Below are 18,481 nucleotides of genomic sequence, written 5' to 3'. Positions count from 1 at the left end.
TGTGCAAGATCTGTGGCTGCTCTCCACTCATTCTGTGCACTGGGCTCGCTCGAGGAATCCAGCCTAAGCTTCTCAACTTCCTCCAAGTCTCTAAGTCACTCTTCACATAAAGAGACTGTCTGCCGTAACAACAAAAAAATTGAACAAGTAGCAAAAATAAAAAAAAGATGTGGTGTTTGGAATAAAGCTAAATTTTTTTTATAAAGAATAAAAATGGGGATTAACAAAAAAGTGTTTTTTTTGTTAATCCCCATTCTTCTACCACTGTCAAATGAAAGACCCAGAATATAAAGAGGCCCTGAGACATCCCTCTCTTTCTTCTCCTTGGATGAATGACTTGTTTCCAGATAATGGCTCTTTGTCTCTACTCCTGCAATCATAGGAACCACTCACTCTGCCGGGGAGAGGCAAGACAATAGTGTGGCATTTTTTTTTTTTTTTTTTTTTTTTTTACTTAAAGGGGAAAAAAAAAAAAAAACAGAATGACAGTTGAGAGGGGAAACTGTCGGAGCGGAAAGAAATTTAGAAATGATCAGCATTCTCGGTGAATCACAGTAGCGTGCAGTATATTTATAGTTTTCTTCAAGCTCTGCTAAGTGAGCACAAGCTTAAATGCAGAGGAAAAGCTTCTCTCCTCTCTCTCTCTCTCTCTCTCTCTCCCCTCTCTCTCTCTCTCTCTCTATCCCTCTCTCTCTCTTTGGCTTTAATAATGCATTGGTTTACATGGCAACTGGGTTATTTAGCCCTCTGAGTTATGCCTCCTCTTTACTACTCTATGGGCCACTCTTGAGTCTAATGACTCCAGGAAAAGGAAAAAACCCTGCGTGCCCCAAATAAACATTGAAACCACTTAATTAGATACTTGGGCACATTAGACACTCAGATGTCTCTCTCCAGACGTTTCAAATACCGACCGTGTAATCAGGCAAATAGTATCTCAGGCATTCCTGAAACGATGGCTGGAAAGAGGAAATAAAGTAAAGATCGACTTTTAATATGAAACACGCCAGACAAGCGCACCATTAACTACCAATCAAGACTTATGCAGCTGCTGCATAGTCTCTGTGAAGACAGTTATAAAGGGAAAGAAAGAAAGAAAAAACAAGTGGTGATTATAAAAATCTGTTTCAGATTGATGGATTTGTGCGGCTTGTATGCAGTTTGTGTTCAGGGTTTGCCAGCGCTGCTGAGCCATCAGGGAGGAATTCCTCCACCTTGGGGCAGGGGAGGGGGCACGACCCCACGGGAGGGAAGAGTCAGTTTGATGAGACGCTTTTGAGACGTTCTATCCTGGCTGTGTAACTCTCCTCTTGGATGCGAAGCTTCTCTGTAAATTCAGCCTGTCAGGAAAACAACAAGACAGCGAGAGAGAAAGAGACAGAGAGAGAGAGAGAGAGAGAGAGAAAGATCAGGGAAAATAACAGAACCCCCCCCTCCCGTTATCCAAAAAAGCACAGAGTGGTTTCATAGAGCATAACAGTCTGTCAATACAAGGCTATTGACTGGTTTAATGGAGTCTGGGAAGTCTTTGGGTAACTGTGGGAAGGAGTGAGGTTCGTCCCTGGGCTGCTGGTTTCAAACTCATGACGTTACATGGGAATATACCTCAGGGACCTGGGAGAGCTCGCCAGATAAAATATTTAATTATGAGAGCCTCTCGTTTCGTTTCCATAGCTCTATCCCTGTTTTCCTCTCTCTCTCTCGCGCTCTCTTTCTTTCTTTCTCTCTGTTCCTCTCTCCATCCTTTCTTTCTTCTAAAAATTGCATATGCTTCAAAATGAAAGGATTCCAGTTCACATCTGGAGTGGGAAGACTATTTGGTCAGAAAGTCATCCCACACGAGCGCTACAGTGAGTATTGGGCCTGTTTATAGTTGAGTTTATACCATATAAGGGCCGATAAGATACGCTCCCGTAATGACACGCCTGGGAACTCTTGCAACTAAAATATCTATCTGAAGCCGAAAGAGAGAGGGGGGAGAAGAAATACAATTAGCACCAAAAAAAATAAAAACGGATGTTATTGTATGTCGTTGAGCAGGACAGCAGGGAACTGAAGTGCCAGCACTGATCCGCAGTGATCCAAATATTTATAAATGTCTCCGTCTCAACACTGCGAGTGCATGAAAGGCAAGATTGCAGTTAACGTCTAAACAGAAAAAGCAACTGGGATGCTTAGGACAGCCCTGTTCATCCGAAGTTGTTCTTTTTTCTTTTCTTTTTTTTTCTCAAAAAGGCAGCTCGTCGCCTACTTACAGACGACTGAGTGATACCAGTCTTGCCGATCGCTTCGGAACAGGGCGTCTAAATTTAGCGCGGGTAAAATATGTAATTGACCTTGCCTGTGTATTAAAGGCTGGGTGTGCCCGCGAGGCCTGATGGAAATAGAACCCGTTCTGCCACAGATCACTCGGAGGCGCGATGCACACACAGTGCCTGTACAGTACAAATGGGATCTTAAATTACACACAGGGCCGCCAAATAAAAGGGCTTGTCACTGTGACTGCTAAGCTCTTTATCACATAAAAAGGAGGGGGGGGTGATTAATTTTAATGTTATAAAAAAAAAGACAAAAAAAATCTGTTTGATTTTTTCTTTTTTGTTGGTCTTTTTCTTCTGGTTTCTCTTCATTTGATGTATGACATTTCCGCAACAGTCCTTGGGACCAGCTGGGCTTATGAGAAAACATTCAAAATATGCGACTTGTGAAAACTCGCTCGCTACGGAGGTGACAAGGACAAAAACAACAATCTGCTGTGCTGTTTTTTCTCCTCTCCCTTCACCGACCGCACCGCACAGACCATAATTCAATTCAGGCATGAAGCCTCTGCCAAAACGCAGTCTGGTGTGCTCTCCTTAATGCTACGTGTTGAATACCAATGATACTGGGCAGGCTGGTGCACATCACTTTTTTAACTGATTTGTGTTGTTTTGCCCCCCCTCCACCCTGGCACATCTACTGCAACCACAAACACAGCTTTTAAGGTGAAAAAAAGAAATCTAAAAAATCTTTTCACGGCATCTCCCAGACAGTCTTTCTCAAGAGCGTTTGTTTATGTAATCAAAGCCTCCCAGGTCTCCAGCATGGCTGATGGAGTGCTTCTCCAGTTTCACCAGTTGTTTTATTGACCCGACTCGATAAGACTGGCTGGAGAGCCTCCATAAGCTGTTAGTGTCAACAGCACTTAAAAAGAGGCATAGTGTAGTTTTTATCTTAAAATAACACCGTCCAATGAATTCTGATGGCAACACAAAACAAGGGAGTAACTCGACTACCATCAAGGTAGTCAACCAGAAGACTTGCTCGACAATGGGTGATTCTGTCTACACTACATAAAACCTGTGAATTTGCAAAAGATTGCTTTACATCCTGTCAGCTAGACTGTCGGTTTTATCTTTCCTTTTTTGTCATACTTGAACAAGTGGTTAAATTTATCCCACAGCATGCGAGACCTTAGCTTGAACGTTTAAACAAATGCCAAGAAGTTGGTGTCCTGGCATTTGATGAGTTTGGAATACTGTGGAATTTAAGGTAGGATGTTATTCCTACAGACCACAATCTTACCGTAAAACCATTTACAAGGCAGTAGTTAGCTATTTTAAGGCCGAATCCTCTGCTATCTTTCCAAGGAGTTTTGAGTTCCCATTGCTGTGGGTACTGAGGAATTCGGTTGCTGATTTGGCTGATTTGTTTTTGCTCTGTGTTTATTTCTCTCTATAAACTTTGCGTGCCTGTGTGTTCTGTCATAAAAAAAAAAAAAAAAAAACATGATACATAGTTGGACACATTAGGATTTCCACTTTAAGTATTCATGTTGAAATCTCTCTGCATCGTTAACTATTAATGTCTTGAAAAGTATTAGGTTTAAGTAAGTTCAGAGTAGGGTACATGGAAAGTCTCTTTAGTCATTCCATGGAGAAGTCTGACACATGTAAAATAGAATCGGATTGACCATGTGACATCACAGCATTAACACTGACTAAAGGTCCAGAGTTCGGGCGCCCGAATGAAACATTGAAGATCCTAAAGATCCTAAAGAAAATCCCTTGATGTAAGCTTATCTATCTCACTTTGATCTTGAATTCTAGGATTTTTTGCATTGAAATGTGTGTGTGTGTGTGTGTGTGTGTGTGTGTGTGTGGGGGTTAAGGAGTGCTACTATACCTGTAGATTCCCCATCATCTCTTTGGTCATCTCTCGGAGCACCTCCCGCACTTCCTCCACGCTGTACTTCTCCTCCTCCTCCTCCTCCTCCTCCTCCAGGGTGTCCCCTCGTTCTCCTTCTCCTTCGCTCCTCTCGTCCGTTCCTCCCACCTCCTCCTTCTCCTCCTCCTCTCCTCGCCTTTCCTTCGCGGCCTGCTTAATTCAAACAGATCTCTCATCTATCATCTCACATCTCTCATCTCTCATCTCACATCTCTCATCTCACATCTCTCATCTCACATCTCACATCTCACATCTCTCATCTCACATCTCTCTCTCTCTCCCAGGGCCCCCTGGACTGGACGGCTGCCCAGAGATCCGTGGCAGGTACACCACCAGGAGTAATGAACTACATTAAAACGGAGAGCATTATAACTGTATAAGTATAGTATATATATAAGTATAAGTATACTCTTTTGATCCCGTGAGGGAAATATGGTCTCTGCATTTATCCCAATCTGTGAATTAGTGAAACACACACAGCACACAGTGAGGTGAAGCACACACTAATCCTGACGCAGTGAGCTGCCTGCAACAACAGCGGTGCTCGGGGAGCAGTGAGGGGCTAGGTGCCTTGCTCAAGGGCACTTCAGCCGGGCCTACTGGTCGGGGCTCGAACCGGCAACCCTCCCGTTACAGGTCCGAAGTGCTAACCAGTAGGCCACGGCTGCCCCAATTGTGCCAGCCCTTGTCCGGCCATAGCCTAATGCTCCGGCCAGCGAGCGGGTAGGCTGGGGGGGGCAAGCGCGCGCGCGGCAGTGGCGGCGGTATGGGCATCAGCGGTGCCGTAATACATTACGCCGAGCTGTCAGCCGGGCAAACAGCCGTGTCGTGCCGTGTGATTCATACGTGTTTGTCACTTTGTGAATGATGCCTCATGCATCAGGTGCAGAGGGGAGAGCCCTGCTGAGGGCTAAGCACAAGAGTAAGTCATCAACTGGGATGTGTGTGTGTGTGTGAGTGTGTGTGTGTGAGTGTGTGTGTGTGTGTGGGGGGGTACCAAGCAAGGTGTGCAGTCATGGATGCATACAGTATCATAAGTGAGTCATACACAGTCATTTTAAAGAAGTGTAAATAACACAAGAGCTTGTTTGGTGTTTGTGTTTTGTGAAAGGGGGGCTGCTGCCTACTAGTGGCAACAGGACTGAACTGCATTCTGGCCAAATAACATTTCATATGATCATTTTCTTTTCTCTCTATTTTTGTTTTTTTTCTCTAGAGGTACAGTAGAGGAAGGTCGAGTTGAGGCCTTTCATCTCAGCGGGAGAAACACACAGCACTGCACCTCAAAGCATGTTGTTTCTCACTTTGCACACACACACACACACACACACACACACACTAGACCCATTTATTTCCTGCTCAAAACAAAAACACTGAATTACAGTTAAACACAAAACCTGTTTGTCTGATAAGAAAAGAGTTGTTAGTAAAACACCCCTTTGAACAAACTCGGTTTAAAAGGTATCATTTTTTAAAAGCAGTTGATGCCATGCGTTCGGAGTCTAACTGTGGATGCGTTGAAGAAAAAAAAAAACATTTAGCAAGCATAAAACCCTATAAGCCCAATGCCTTTCTGATTCCATAGGAATTGAAAACTAATTAAGAATGTTGGTTCATTGAATTCACTAAAATTAACTTAACACAGAGGTCTCCAATCCCCAATCGAGTTAGTTTAATCATGGCATAATCTGAGAAGGCCATGGAGTCATTACTTTAGTCATTTACAGCTGAGACGGTGGCCTCGGCTCGGGTTATGTAATACCCTCCGTGCCAGCTTTGCCCGCTTGTGCCCCCGCCCCTCTTACCTCTTCAGGCGACTCGGGCTGAGCTGGTGCCAAGTAGTGCTGGAAGACGTCAACGGGCATGCCCTCCTCCAGCGGGGCAAAGAGCTTGGCGGCATCAATCACTTCGATATGCCTCTGGCAAGCGGAGAGAGACAAGCGAGACGTCACTACAAATCTCACTCATGCTGTGGCCACATAGTAGGCTACCCACATCACCCCCACACACCCCGCAATCTCACTCATGCTGTGGCCACATAGTAGGCTACCCACATCACCCCCACACACCCCCACATCACCCCCACACACCCCGCAACCTCACTCATGCTGTGGCCACATAGTAGGCTACCCACATCACCCCCACACACCCCGCAATCTCACTCATGCTGTGGCCACATATAGGCTACCCACATCACCCCCACACACCAGCCCACCCCCCACCCAATAATGACAGCAAGTTCAGTCAGGACTAATGGGTAATGGGCAGGCTAGTTTAAACATTCACTTCGAGATTGGTAAACATGACCCTCGTGCTGTAAAATTCGGGGGTTGGGGGTGCACCCTGACATGGTTGAGGGACTTAAATTTCTTTATTTCATTTGGTCTGGAAAGTCTTACTGAGCGCCTTGGCAGCAAAGCCGCACTGACAGCCCTGGGATCCCAAACCAGCACATAATAACAACAGTATCCAGTGTTTATATAACGAAAATGAGCATGTCAAACTTATGACGGAGATGGAGAGCAATTGTCTTTCTTAGAGCCTCTTTGTTTTCCCAAGTCTTTAGGACACGGATCATGGTTCTCCTGAGTGAATCCATTTCTGTGTTAACAGTATCGAATGTTAACAGTACCCAGCCACAAAAACTACAAGGCTTTTTCTGCAATCCATTGTCTTGGTTTTCTATTCCCCCCTACACACACACACACACACACACCAGTCTTTTTTATGTCTTGATGTAATTGACAACACATTTACACTCTCCCGTCCAAAATGTTTCCTAAAAATATTCCGAAAAGCCGGGGGGCATTAAATATGCAGACACGGCTTTGAACCCCTCATCAAAAACAAACAGAAAGCACTCGCGTTTTATGACATTCCGAATCCATTATATCTGCAGAGCCGAGGCTGACCTAGATTCTGTTTTCTGATCCTCGGAACACGGCAGGATACTCAAAGGCAAATATCATTATCGAGCCGCTATAACTGCCTCCAGCCTCCTCTCAGTCGGAGAACAAATCTGGTGCTTGTCTTCTGACAACAATTTGGTGTAATCAGTTTTACAAATTATGTGATTCCGGGGCTTTATCTCCGCAGACGAATGTAGCTGCTCGTGTATGATATAGTCTCAAATATTAATGTGGCCTCAAAATTATTTTTCTTCTGTAGGCCTATCTGAGCAACATGATAATTGCATCTAAATAATGAATGAGAACAGTGAGCTTCAGCTGATGATCTCTGATGATCTCTTATGTTACTTCGTTGGTGTTTATATTCAATCATTTCGCCTGAGTTGCGTTCCAGATAATGGCGGATGACAGACCTTACGACGTATGCCATTCATTTAAAGCGGAATATGTTCCATACAAAGACAGCGGTTTTCCACAGAGGATGTGATGCTGTCATGGCGACATGCCGTGTGAGCACCTGAACCATAAGGAACTCAGGGCTGTCAAACCTCAAAGACGTTAAGAAAACAGCCTCTCAGCGTAAAAAAACCCCCAAAACCCTTGGCTTGTGAAAGGTGATCAAACCGCACGTCAATTACAGCTAGGCATTGATACATATCGTTGACTGTATCTCGGAAGACAAACCCAGGCAGCAAAGTTCTGTCGGAAGAAATGCAGTCAGTTCACTCCAGCCATCAAAGGGCTTTCAAGAAAACACTTCAGCGACTACAAAGGCGTGCTCGTACAGATTACATATGTTAGCTCAGGCAAGCGGAGGCTACGGGGGGGGGGACTGGTCCGATCGGAGCTGGGTGCTTTTGTGTGCGGCTGACACAAAGTTTGTTGAGCTAGCGATGACGGATCAGAACAAACGCAGGAAAGATAGGCACTGGGTGTGAGAGGTCAATGCCCTCCGAGCTGACTATTGTGTTTCCTCTCCCACAAGAACACTTCCTCATGTTATTTAATACTCAACATCAACAAGAACAGGCAGCATGCACTGGGGGTCTTTTTCCTACTTGGTTGCAAAACAAGTTTTGGAGAACAATATCGCAATATCAATATTTTTATAGTTTTTGCAATTTAGCGTTTAGTAAGTTTTGGAGAAAAATATTGCATACACGCACACACACACACGCACACACACCATTAGGCCTATATACTGTACATAGCCTATCTATACATAGTTACATACTAGTCATTCATTGTTAAGTATGCACACTATGCTCAATCTTTTTGTGTATAAGAAAATAAACACAAATCAATCATTTCATCTGTCATCAAAACAATGATTTCCTTAACAGTTTCCTGAAATGCTTTGTTTTAAAAGACTGTGGATAATTTACAGTTTGAATATATAATACAATTTACAGACTGAATATATCATTTAGAAAACAACACCCCGGTAAAATAATCACTCGTAAAACAATCCATTCGCTCTTCATCAAGATGTCTTAATTTGTTATGCTTTTTTTTTCAGACTCCACGTTCCTCTTTCGAGTGCCGCTCTCTCTATCACCTCAAGTGCATATACACTCTCTCTCTCTCTCTCTCTCCCTGACAGGATGCCTTCCAAGAACCTGCCATTCAATATTTAGAACTTATCTTACCTCCATTCCCAGGAGTTTCTTGTCTCGTGACTGGCTGAAGAGGAACTCGTACATGCGGTAATGCTGGAACAGGCTGCAACAAAAGACCACTCCAGAGTTTCAGCGGCTGGACAAAGGGGCAATTAACACAAGAGGTCAAAATATTGGCAATATATTGGATAAAAGTGTTGCTGACCAAATAGTGGCCACTGAATTGGAATTTGTTATTTTTGTTGTTGTTTTTTAGCTCCAAGACGTTTGTTTATTTAGACTTGTGATGGTAATATCATGTGGTTTTCTTTTTCATTGCCCACTTCTCTAGTCTTGTCTTTAGCCTTGTCCATACACCTGTGTATTTTTTCTGTATACATAGCCTTGTCCATATAATAATAATAATATTAATAATAATAATACGTTTATTTTATATAGCGCCTTTCTCAAACCCAAGGTCGCTTTACATAGTAGGAAGGCAGGGAAACACAATAACAAACAAACAAACAATACAACAGAGACAAAGGCAGGGGAACACAATAACAAACAAACAAAACAATACAACAAAGACAAGTTATCTGTAGGAACTATGTGTTGGGTGTGGAGGAGAAGTGATCATTAAACAGAAAGGTCTTGAGATGTGCTTTGAAGAAAGGAAGAGAAGGACAGGCACAAAGGGGTTGGGGAGGGAGTTCCAGAGTTTGGGGCCAAGGCACTGAAGGACCTGCCACCCAGGGTGGAGAGTCTGGAGCGGGGGATAGCCAAGAGGTTTTGGTCAGAGGATCTGAGTGAGCGGGAAGGAGTGTAAGGGGTCAGGAGGTCGCAGATGTAGGGGGGAGCAAGGTTGTGGAGGGCTTTGAGGGTGAGTAGTAGTACTTTGTATTTGATCCGGGACGGAACTGGTAGCCAATGGAGTTGATGGAGAATGTGGGTGATGTGTGCTGATTGTCTGGTATGGGTGAGGAGCCTGGCTGCAGAGTTTTGAATATATTGTATTTTTTATATACTGTACCTGTGTTTTTTTCTGTGTTTACGTAACCTTGTCTATATACTGTACCTGTGTGTTTTTTCTGTTTACGTAGCCTTGTCAATATACTGTACCTGTGTGTTTTTTCTGTTTTTTGTTTGTTTACGTAACCTTGTCCATATACCTGTGTGTTTGTTTGTACCTATGTAAAAACTGTAAAACGTCTCTGAGTGTCAAAAAATAAATAAATGTATCATTATTATTATTATTATTATTATTATTATTATTATTCTACACTGTATAAGCCATCATTTCCCCACTCATTAGACATCTCGACACTTGCCTAGAGGCGCATTATTACCTGCAGATTACTGTTCAATCTGCCAACACGTGGCCTTGAACGTGGCCACCCAAATCAAGCCAAATGAAATCCTAAAGCAAGCAATGTCCCGTTTGTGAACGCCATCACAGAGAACGCCTCATCTCACGTTACAGTAAGAGTGGCCTGTTTGGTGTCCACTGTGCATCCAAATGAATGCAAAGCACACCATCTGGAGGGTTTAAAATGGATCCCGGAGTGTTGCTGGTCTGTTTAGCATTTGAAGGCCCCCCTCTGTTCGATGTGACAAGCTCATGGTTAACGCATCAGAGGAAAAACTGATCTGATTGGTGAGGCACAGGAGGTTTTCATTTGCACATAGAGAGACCTTTGCTTGGAGAAGAATTCCCCCCAGTGGCGGATCTGGTTATTGGGGGTAAACACCACAACGAAACAGCAGAGGGCAGCAAACAAACATTATCCTCTCTCTGGATTTGTGTGTGTGTGTGTGTCAAAGTCAAAGTCAGCTTTATTGTCAATTTCTTCACATGTTCCAGACATACAAAGAGATCGAAATTACGTTTCTTCACTATCCCACGGTGAAGACAAGACATATTTTGCCAATTTAGGTCCACAGACAAACATAACATTCAAGTAAACAAAAAAGTAAGTAAATAAGTAAATAAGAGGGCACATATAATAATGAAAAAATAAGAGCAGCAAAATTTGGTTGAAGCAGCAAAATTTGGTTGAAGCAGCAAAATTTGGTTGAAATTTGGTTGTGTGTGTGTGTGTGTGTGTGTGTGTGTGTGTGTGTGTGTGTGTGCGCGCGTGTGCGTGTGTGTGTGTGTGATTCATTCCTCTATCCAATTACCATCCACTGATACACATAATGACATAGCATACTAATAGGATACTAAGATCTGGATAACAATGACTTGATGTGTATGATACAGGAAAGGACATGGTATCTGTTATATGAGTTTATCCTGCATAGTAGTTAGTCTTTTGGAAGCATAATCTATGGCATTCACTGGATGACAAGTAATTGCCATGACAAGTCCTATGACAAGTTATTCCAACGTGATCATGATAACACCACATAACGCAACACTTCATTACACAAGACAAGTGACGATACAAAAAGACCAAGATAAGACCAAAACCAACACAATACCCCACAATTCAATGCAACACGACACAAAATGGCATGCCACACAGCAACTCTGACACAACTCAGTACCACCAAAGAAGAAAAAGGCCGCACTTTGCATACAAACGTTTATTTCACACATTATGTGCAATAAGCACGTTTGTATGCAAAGTGCGGCCTTTTTAACAATGTGTGCAATAAACATGTTTGTATGCAAAGTGCAGCCTTTATCTCCTTTGATGTTACTTAAACGTTTGGCCAAGCGCTCTAGAAAAAAAATAAGAAACTGAATGAAGCCTGCTCCTACCTACACTACAACTCAGTACCACAACACGCAGCATGCCTAAACACAGACCAGAACAGGCTGAGGCTCATGGCACAGCATAAATACTGAACCAACACTGCCAGGAATCAATCCCCTGCACTTACAGCACAGCACACATTTTGCTCTCATTGGTCACAAGTTATGGATGAAGTTTTCTGCCTCTTGAAGGACAGATGTTTTTTTTCCCCCTCTACCAGCTTGTTACAACTCCAGCCTAGATCCACTCAATTCACCGGTCCATGAATTATGCATACCATTAATTATAACAGCAATAAAAACGAAGATCCAATTTGCTGCTTGCCGTCTGGCAGTGGATAAATCAGTGATTACATTCGCTCACGCTACCGATCATACATGTAGCGTGTTAAAATGAGTCTATTTTAAATGTATAGCTAACTAATTGATTGAAAACTTTATTTTAATTCTCGGAAAGAACATTGAGGGCAGTCAAGATACAATAAAATAAATTAAAAAACATTACTAACCACAAAGTTCAACCAGTAAGCATATAAATATATCATCAATATACATATATATACAGTACATACACATACATACATATATAAATATGTATATATACATATTCATACATAAATACACATTAAAAATATCAAGAGAAACAATTACAGGGTGGGGTAGGGAGACTTGCAATCAAAGGCTAATGACATTAACTCTGTCAGGAAGAAATATAGACAGAAAATAATAAAGTAATGAGAGAATATATACTGGAGGGCTCAATAATGAAATATTGAAAGCTTTTGGAACAATGTCCATTGTTGTGGAATGGATAATGTGTCTCCTATTGTATCACGCATTGTTGGAACAATGAAGCAAAATTTGGCTGGACACAGATAACAAGAGGGGCACAAGATAGCAGAAAGGAGAACTTGCAGCTCTTTCCACAGTTATCTTACAACGAACACACCAGAAACAACACGGCAATCATTGTTTTGCAGAGAGAGGGAGTGAAAAACGGCCTGTTACATAGAATATACAATGTGTTAACGTGTATCTTTGCTTCAGTCTGTGATTCACAGTCAATGGGAATGGGAAACAAATGTAGTGGCTCAGAATGAACCACAAATAATTTCAGCCAATCAACACATTGCTTCTGGGACATGGAAGGGAGAAGTGTGATTTTATTGGCCGTTAAGGTCAAGTATCAAAAACCTTTGGTCACAACCACACACTGCCTTTCATTCATCCACTGCCACCACCAATGTTTAATGTTCATTTCTTACTTGGATGACAAACAGCAACATCACATGTCACTCGGCTCCTCCCATTATCACATCAGGTGGTTTGGATCCAACCCACAACCATCTACAAATGAATGACAGCCAATTACTGTGTCATCAGCAAGCGACATGAGGTCTGAATCTAGACATTCCTCTGCTAGAATTCACAATGCTGAGGGCACTGGCAGTCCTCCAGAGTCCAACACAGAACTACCCTGGATACCGAGTTCAACTTTGATCTGGATACCGAGTTCAACATCTACATTTCCATTTATTCACATAAACATTTATTCATTTAACAGACTCTTTTAAATTTTGAAACATTTAAACATTTATTAATTTAGCAGACTCTTTTATCCAAAGCCACTTGAAGAATAAAGAACAAAACAGAGGCTACGGCGCAGAGGAGGTAGGAATGCCTGCTGCATCAGTCAACACTATTACTAGAGGATAGGAGTGCAGACATTATAAGCACTAGTCAACGTGTGGTGGGAGGAGAAAGTGGGTATAATGGTCTAAAAAAGCCAAGGACAAGGCTTTTCACATCCTCTTAAGAATCATCTCATAACTCTTGCTGTTCAAGTGTCCTCAGTGTAAATCAACGTTGTCCACCTTCTTGAGCCACTTCAACCTTCCAGTACTAGAGCATCAGAACTTGTGTTTTTGAAAATTGTCCTAGACAATTAGGAGTTTTAAAAAAAATATATATTATATTTTATATAAAATAATATAATTATGCATTATGTCACTGCAACATCTTAATGTATTATTGTTTGTTATTTGTACATCTAAGCTCATTTTGCACTATGTGTGTATGCTGTCTTGCATTCTTTCTGTATACATTATTATGTGTACATTGACATGGATATTGCAATATAAGTTCTAATCCTAACCTATGTCCAAACATACCTGCCACACAACAATAATTCTCATTCTGATTGTCATGAGTGATCAGCCACTGTCATGTGTTTTTGTCTATATGGAGGGAAGGGAATACAGTGGGATGCCATCACACATCCCATAACAACTCCCCCCCCCCACCCTCTTTGTTAATGCCTTGTGGATTATTAATGATAATGTTTTTTTTTAATGCTTTTTATTAATGATAATGTTTTTTTTTATTGCCTAATTGTGAACACTCTAGGTAGACCACTCACAATGGATATGGTTTTAATAAAAGGATCACAGACGGCTGAGGCGAAAGTTCCGCCTAATTCATCTCAGCACTCTGTGAATTCCATCCATCCCGGGCTTCTGAGTACTTCTGGTAGAATTGGTTTTTGTATCTATACATTTTTATATATATAAAAAGAAGTGCCAGGAAAGGAGGTATCCTTGGAAGAGTTGGGTCTTGAAAAGCTTTGTGAAGATAGAGAGGGACACCTCTGCTCTGATGGCAGGTCGTTCCACCATGCGGGGGGGTGGCTACAAATACAAACCAGAGGACAGGAGGTTTTGGGGACTTTGGGAGTTGTCTGCCGATCCAGCCAAGTCTAATGTTAGTGATAGTGGTGACGGCAAACTGAGGTAGTGTTGAGTACAGTATGCTTTATTTGCACACACACACACACACACACACACACACACACACACACACACACACACACATGTAAACTCACACACACACACACACACACACACACACACACACACACACACAGAGAGACACACATACACACACACCCACACACATGTAAACTCACACACACACACACACACACACACAGAGAGAGAGAGAGAGAGACACACACACACACACACACACACACACACACACACATGTAAACTCACACACACACACACACACACACACACACACACACACACACACACACACACAGAGAGAGAGAGAGAGAGAGAGAGAGAGAGAGAGAGACACACACACACACACACACACACACACACACACACACATGTAAACTCATACACACACACACACACACACACACACACTCACACACACAGAGAGAGAGAGAGAGAGAGAGAGAGACACACACACACACACACACACACACACACACACACACACATGTAAACTCATACACACACACACACACACACACACACACACACACAGAGAGAGAGAGAGAGAGAGAGAGAGAGAGAGAGAGACACACACACACACACACACACACACACACACACACACACACACACACACACACATGTAAACTCACACTAACACATGCGTGTAGGGGCAGGAGGGCAGCAGTGGTCTACAGTTATTGACCTAAGTGTGCAGACTGTGGAAGACACACACACACACACACACACACACACACACGTAAACTCACACTAACACATGCGTGTAGGGGCAGGAGGGCAGCAGTGGTCTACAGTTATTGACCTAAGTGTGCAGACTGTGGAAGACACACACACACACACACACACACATGTAAACTCACACTAACACATGCGTGTAGGGGCAGGAGGGCAGCAGTGGTCTACAGTTATTGACCTAAGTGTGCAGACTGTGGAAGACACACACACACACACACACACACACACACACACACACACACACACACTAACACACATGTAGGGGCAGGAGGGCAGCAGTGGTCTACAGTTATTGACCTAAGTGTGCAGACTGTGGAAGACACACACACACACACACACACATGTAAACTCACACTAACACATGCGTGTAGGGGCAGGAGGGCAGCAGTGGTCTACAGTTATTGACCTAAGTGTGCAGACTGTGGAAGACACACACACACACACACACACATGTAAACTCACACTAACACATGCGTGTAGGGGCAGGAGGGCAGCAGTGGTCTACAGTTATTGACCTAAGTGTGCAGACTGTGGAAGACACACACACACACACACACACACACACATGTAAACTCACACTAACACATGCGTGTAGGGGCAGGAGGGCAGCAGTGGTCTACAGTTATTGACCTAAGTGTGCAGACTGTGGAAGACACACACACACACACACACACACACACACACACACACGTAAACTCACACACACGTAAACTCACACACACGTAAACTCATACACACACACACACGTAAACTCATACACACACACACACACACACACGTAAACTCATACACACACACACACACATGTAAACTCACACACACACACACATGTAAACTCACACACACACACACACACACACACATGTAAACTCTCACACACACACGTAAACTCATACACACACACACACACACATGTAAACTCACACACACACACACACATGTAAACTCTCACACACACACACACACACGTAAACTCACACTAACACATGCGTGTAGGGGCAGGAGGGCAGCAGTGATCTACAGTTATTGACGTAAGAGTGCAGACTGTGGAAGCAAAGTTACTCACTGACGTTTCATAACAACACACCTGGAAGTGAAGTAATTTGTTATGGACTTGGCTTGCTCTACGTCAAACAATGGTGGGTTGCCATCTGCAGAGGGAGTCTTCCTGAGGTCAATCAAGGTTTTGCCAAATTCGGTAAAGTTGTCCACAAATGACATCTGCTTTTCTGTAATAAACAAACAAATAGTTAGTAATTATGTACACCATCACTGTAACATGAATGTTCATTATAACATGTAAACATGTATACATTTACCTAATGTAGCCTATAGTTTGTTGTTGTTATATGATATAGTTTGTTGTTGTTTGGTATGATATAGTTTGTTGTTGTTTGGTATGACAAATGTCCAATTACGTACATCATTATTAGCCTGCATTGCTGGCATGTCACTGAACAACAAAATGTGCAGTTCAACATCACAGTAGGCTGCTTACCACTTATATTGTCAATTGATGATTGCAGTAGTGCCATCACAAAGGATGTTTGCTCACTGGAGAAGTTCATCTCTTTGGCCCACCAGAAACCTGACACAAAGTAATCTAGCAAGGCTGCTTCCTTCAGGCATGTCTGTTGGTTTTTAAACTGCAGAACGTCTTCAAATTTCCTGCAGAAATGAATAAAGGCCCACATCTCAAGTCGCCCAGCATACACTTCCTTTGTTTCCTTTGTTGTACTATCAAGATTAAACAAAGGTTGAATAACACAGACATGTGATGGTGGATTCAAAATAGGTTAGTGCTAGGAACTTACAATTGTACTTCGTCGACAGTCAGTTCCCGAAGAAGGCTGATCTGCTCCAGTGTTTGAAGTGCCCACTGTATCGTTGGCTCTTCATTTTCCTAGGAGGTTAAAGCTGTTCAGGTCAGTTTATTCTTGACATCCGGCTTAAGCTAGGCCTAGCTTCTACATTGTTTTAGGCTGTGTGAACACACACGAACCTCAAGTTCAGGAAATGGCTTTCTAGCAGGCCCGGAGTGGGTAATCGGGAGAATCGGGAGAATTCCCGGTGGGCCGCTTCACTTTTGGGCCGGTCGAGGGAAAAATATTGACATTTGTCACGTTAATCTATATCTTCTCTTAAACTTGGCTACACACGTTCGCATTCTATGCCTAACACCGCAGCCTCTGCATGGGTTGTTCTCACCTCCCAAGAAAAGTTAATTGGTTGGGTCCATATAGTCCGTCTTTCCTAAAAAGTTTTCTCAGATAGCCTACCAGCCGGGCCGGCCTTACCGTAGTGATAAGGGTCAGGGAGGATGGATGGTAGAAAGACGCCATGAGGGACTGAAAAGGCCAGGAAAAAAAGACGAAAAGTATTGGAAGAAAATGCTGCCAAATGTGCCAAACTTCCATTTTTTAAGAGGACAGACATAAGGCAACTAGTAAAGAGAGATAGCCATGATTATAACGGCGTAATTGGGCTAATAGAGCTGGTAAGTCCCGCCCATCCGCTAAACCCCCAGTGGACCTCTACTGGACGTTGTAGCGTTGTCAAACTATTCGCAAGTAACATATTAAATTAATTAGAATATTAGCATTTTTGTATCATCCAATATGGCGATTCATAGACTTTGCAAATATTATTCAAATATTGATAACACAACTCAAGCTTGATCTGTGTATAGCCTAGGCATAAAAACCAAAGTAGCCTCTGAACAGCAGATCAGCCAGTCCCCCGCTGAAAATGATGAGCCCGAAATTAGCTATGATTACAGGGACAAGTAGAAAGGATAATAGTTAACCATATGAATTAAAGTTGTTTTATGTAGGAAAGAGCAGTATATGCCTTGTTTGCTCAGAAGTGGGTGTAGTAAAGGAGCAAATCACCAAACAACAACATGATAGCTGACCCATGCAGAAAAAAACATGTAAACAATACAGTAGTTCAATATGCCTCTTAGTGGAATTGTGGGATACATTTCAAGTGCTTTATTTCTTCCTTCCTGTTTTTGTTAACTTATCAAGCTATCCTTGTGGAATAGTGGAATATTGGTAGCCTATAATAAAAACTACAGGATAAGAGCTGAAATGTTGCCTTATTTATCGAATTTCCCCCACCACTAAAAAAGTGGGCCGGTCTTGCCCCTGAAACTCCCGGGCTGAAAAGTGGCCCCACTCCGGCCCTGCTTGCTAGGATAGCAAGCAAAGTCATGGTATTAGTACAAGTAGCCTATAGATAACCAAGCAGTAGAAAACAATTTTACATTAATAAACGGACGATTACATTACATACTTGGTCTATCACTTCTTCCACTTCTTTCTTCTTGCTTTCTGCCGACTTCCTTCTATCTCTTGCAGCCATGTTGTTGATGATTGTTACCGTGGTAACGCACGTGGAGGGTGGGAGAGGTTGACTTGCTGCCCTTGGTCCTGGTTGAAAATCTGATTGTGAGAGATTGCT

At 42.7% G+C, this 18,481-nt stretch overlaps 1 protein-coding gene across 1 annotated transcript; it reads right to left on the bottom strand.

Moving 5' to 3' along the window:
- Positions 1-1,109: 1,109 nt before the first annotated feature.
- On the bottom strand, positions 1,110-18,425 carry cabcoco1 (ciliary associated calcium binding coiled-coil 1). Its single transcript, XM_048233546.1, has 8 exons — positions 18,314-18,425; positions 16,831-16,919; positions 16,515-16,684; positions 16,104-16,245; positions 8,765-8,837; positions 6,012-6,125; positions 4,165-4,356; positions 1,110-1,340 (listed from the first exon to the last, which is right to left on the bottom strand). Exons 1-8 carry the CDS (start codon positions 18,380-18,382, stop codon positions 1,257-1,259), a joined length of 933 nt encoding a protein of 310 aa, XP_048089503.1. The 5' UTR covers positions 18,383-18,425; the 3' UTR covers positions 1,110-1,256.
- Positions 18,426-18,481: the final 56 nt, after the last annotated feature.

Source organism: Alosa alosa, chromosome 22 (assembly GCF_017589495.1).
Source record: "Alosa alosa isolate M-15738 ecotype Scorff River chromosome 22, AALO_Geno_1.1, whole genome shotgun sequence".
NCBI classification, from domain to species: Eukaryota; Metazoa; Chordata; class Actinopteri; order Clupeiformes; family Clupeidae; genus Alosa; species Alosa alosa.
Note: the sequence above shows the minus strand (reverse complement) of the source record. Positions and strands in the feature narration are given on the sequence as shown.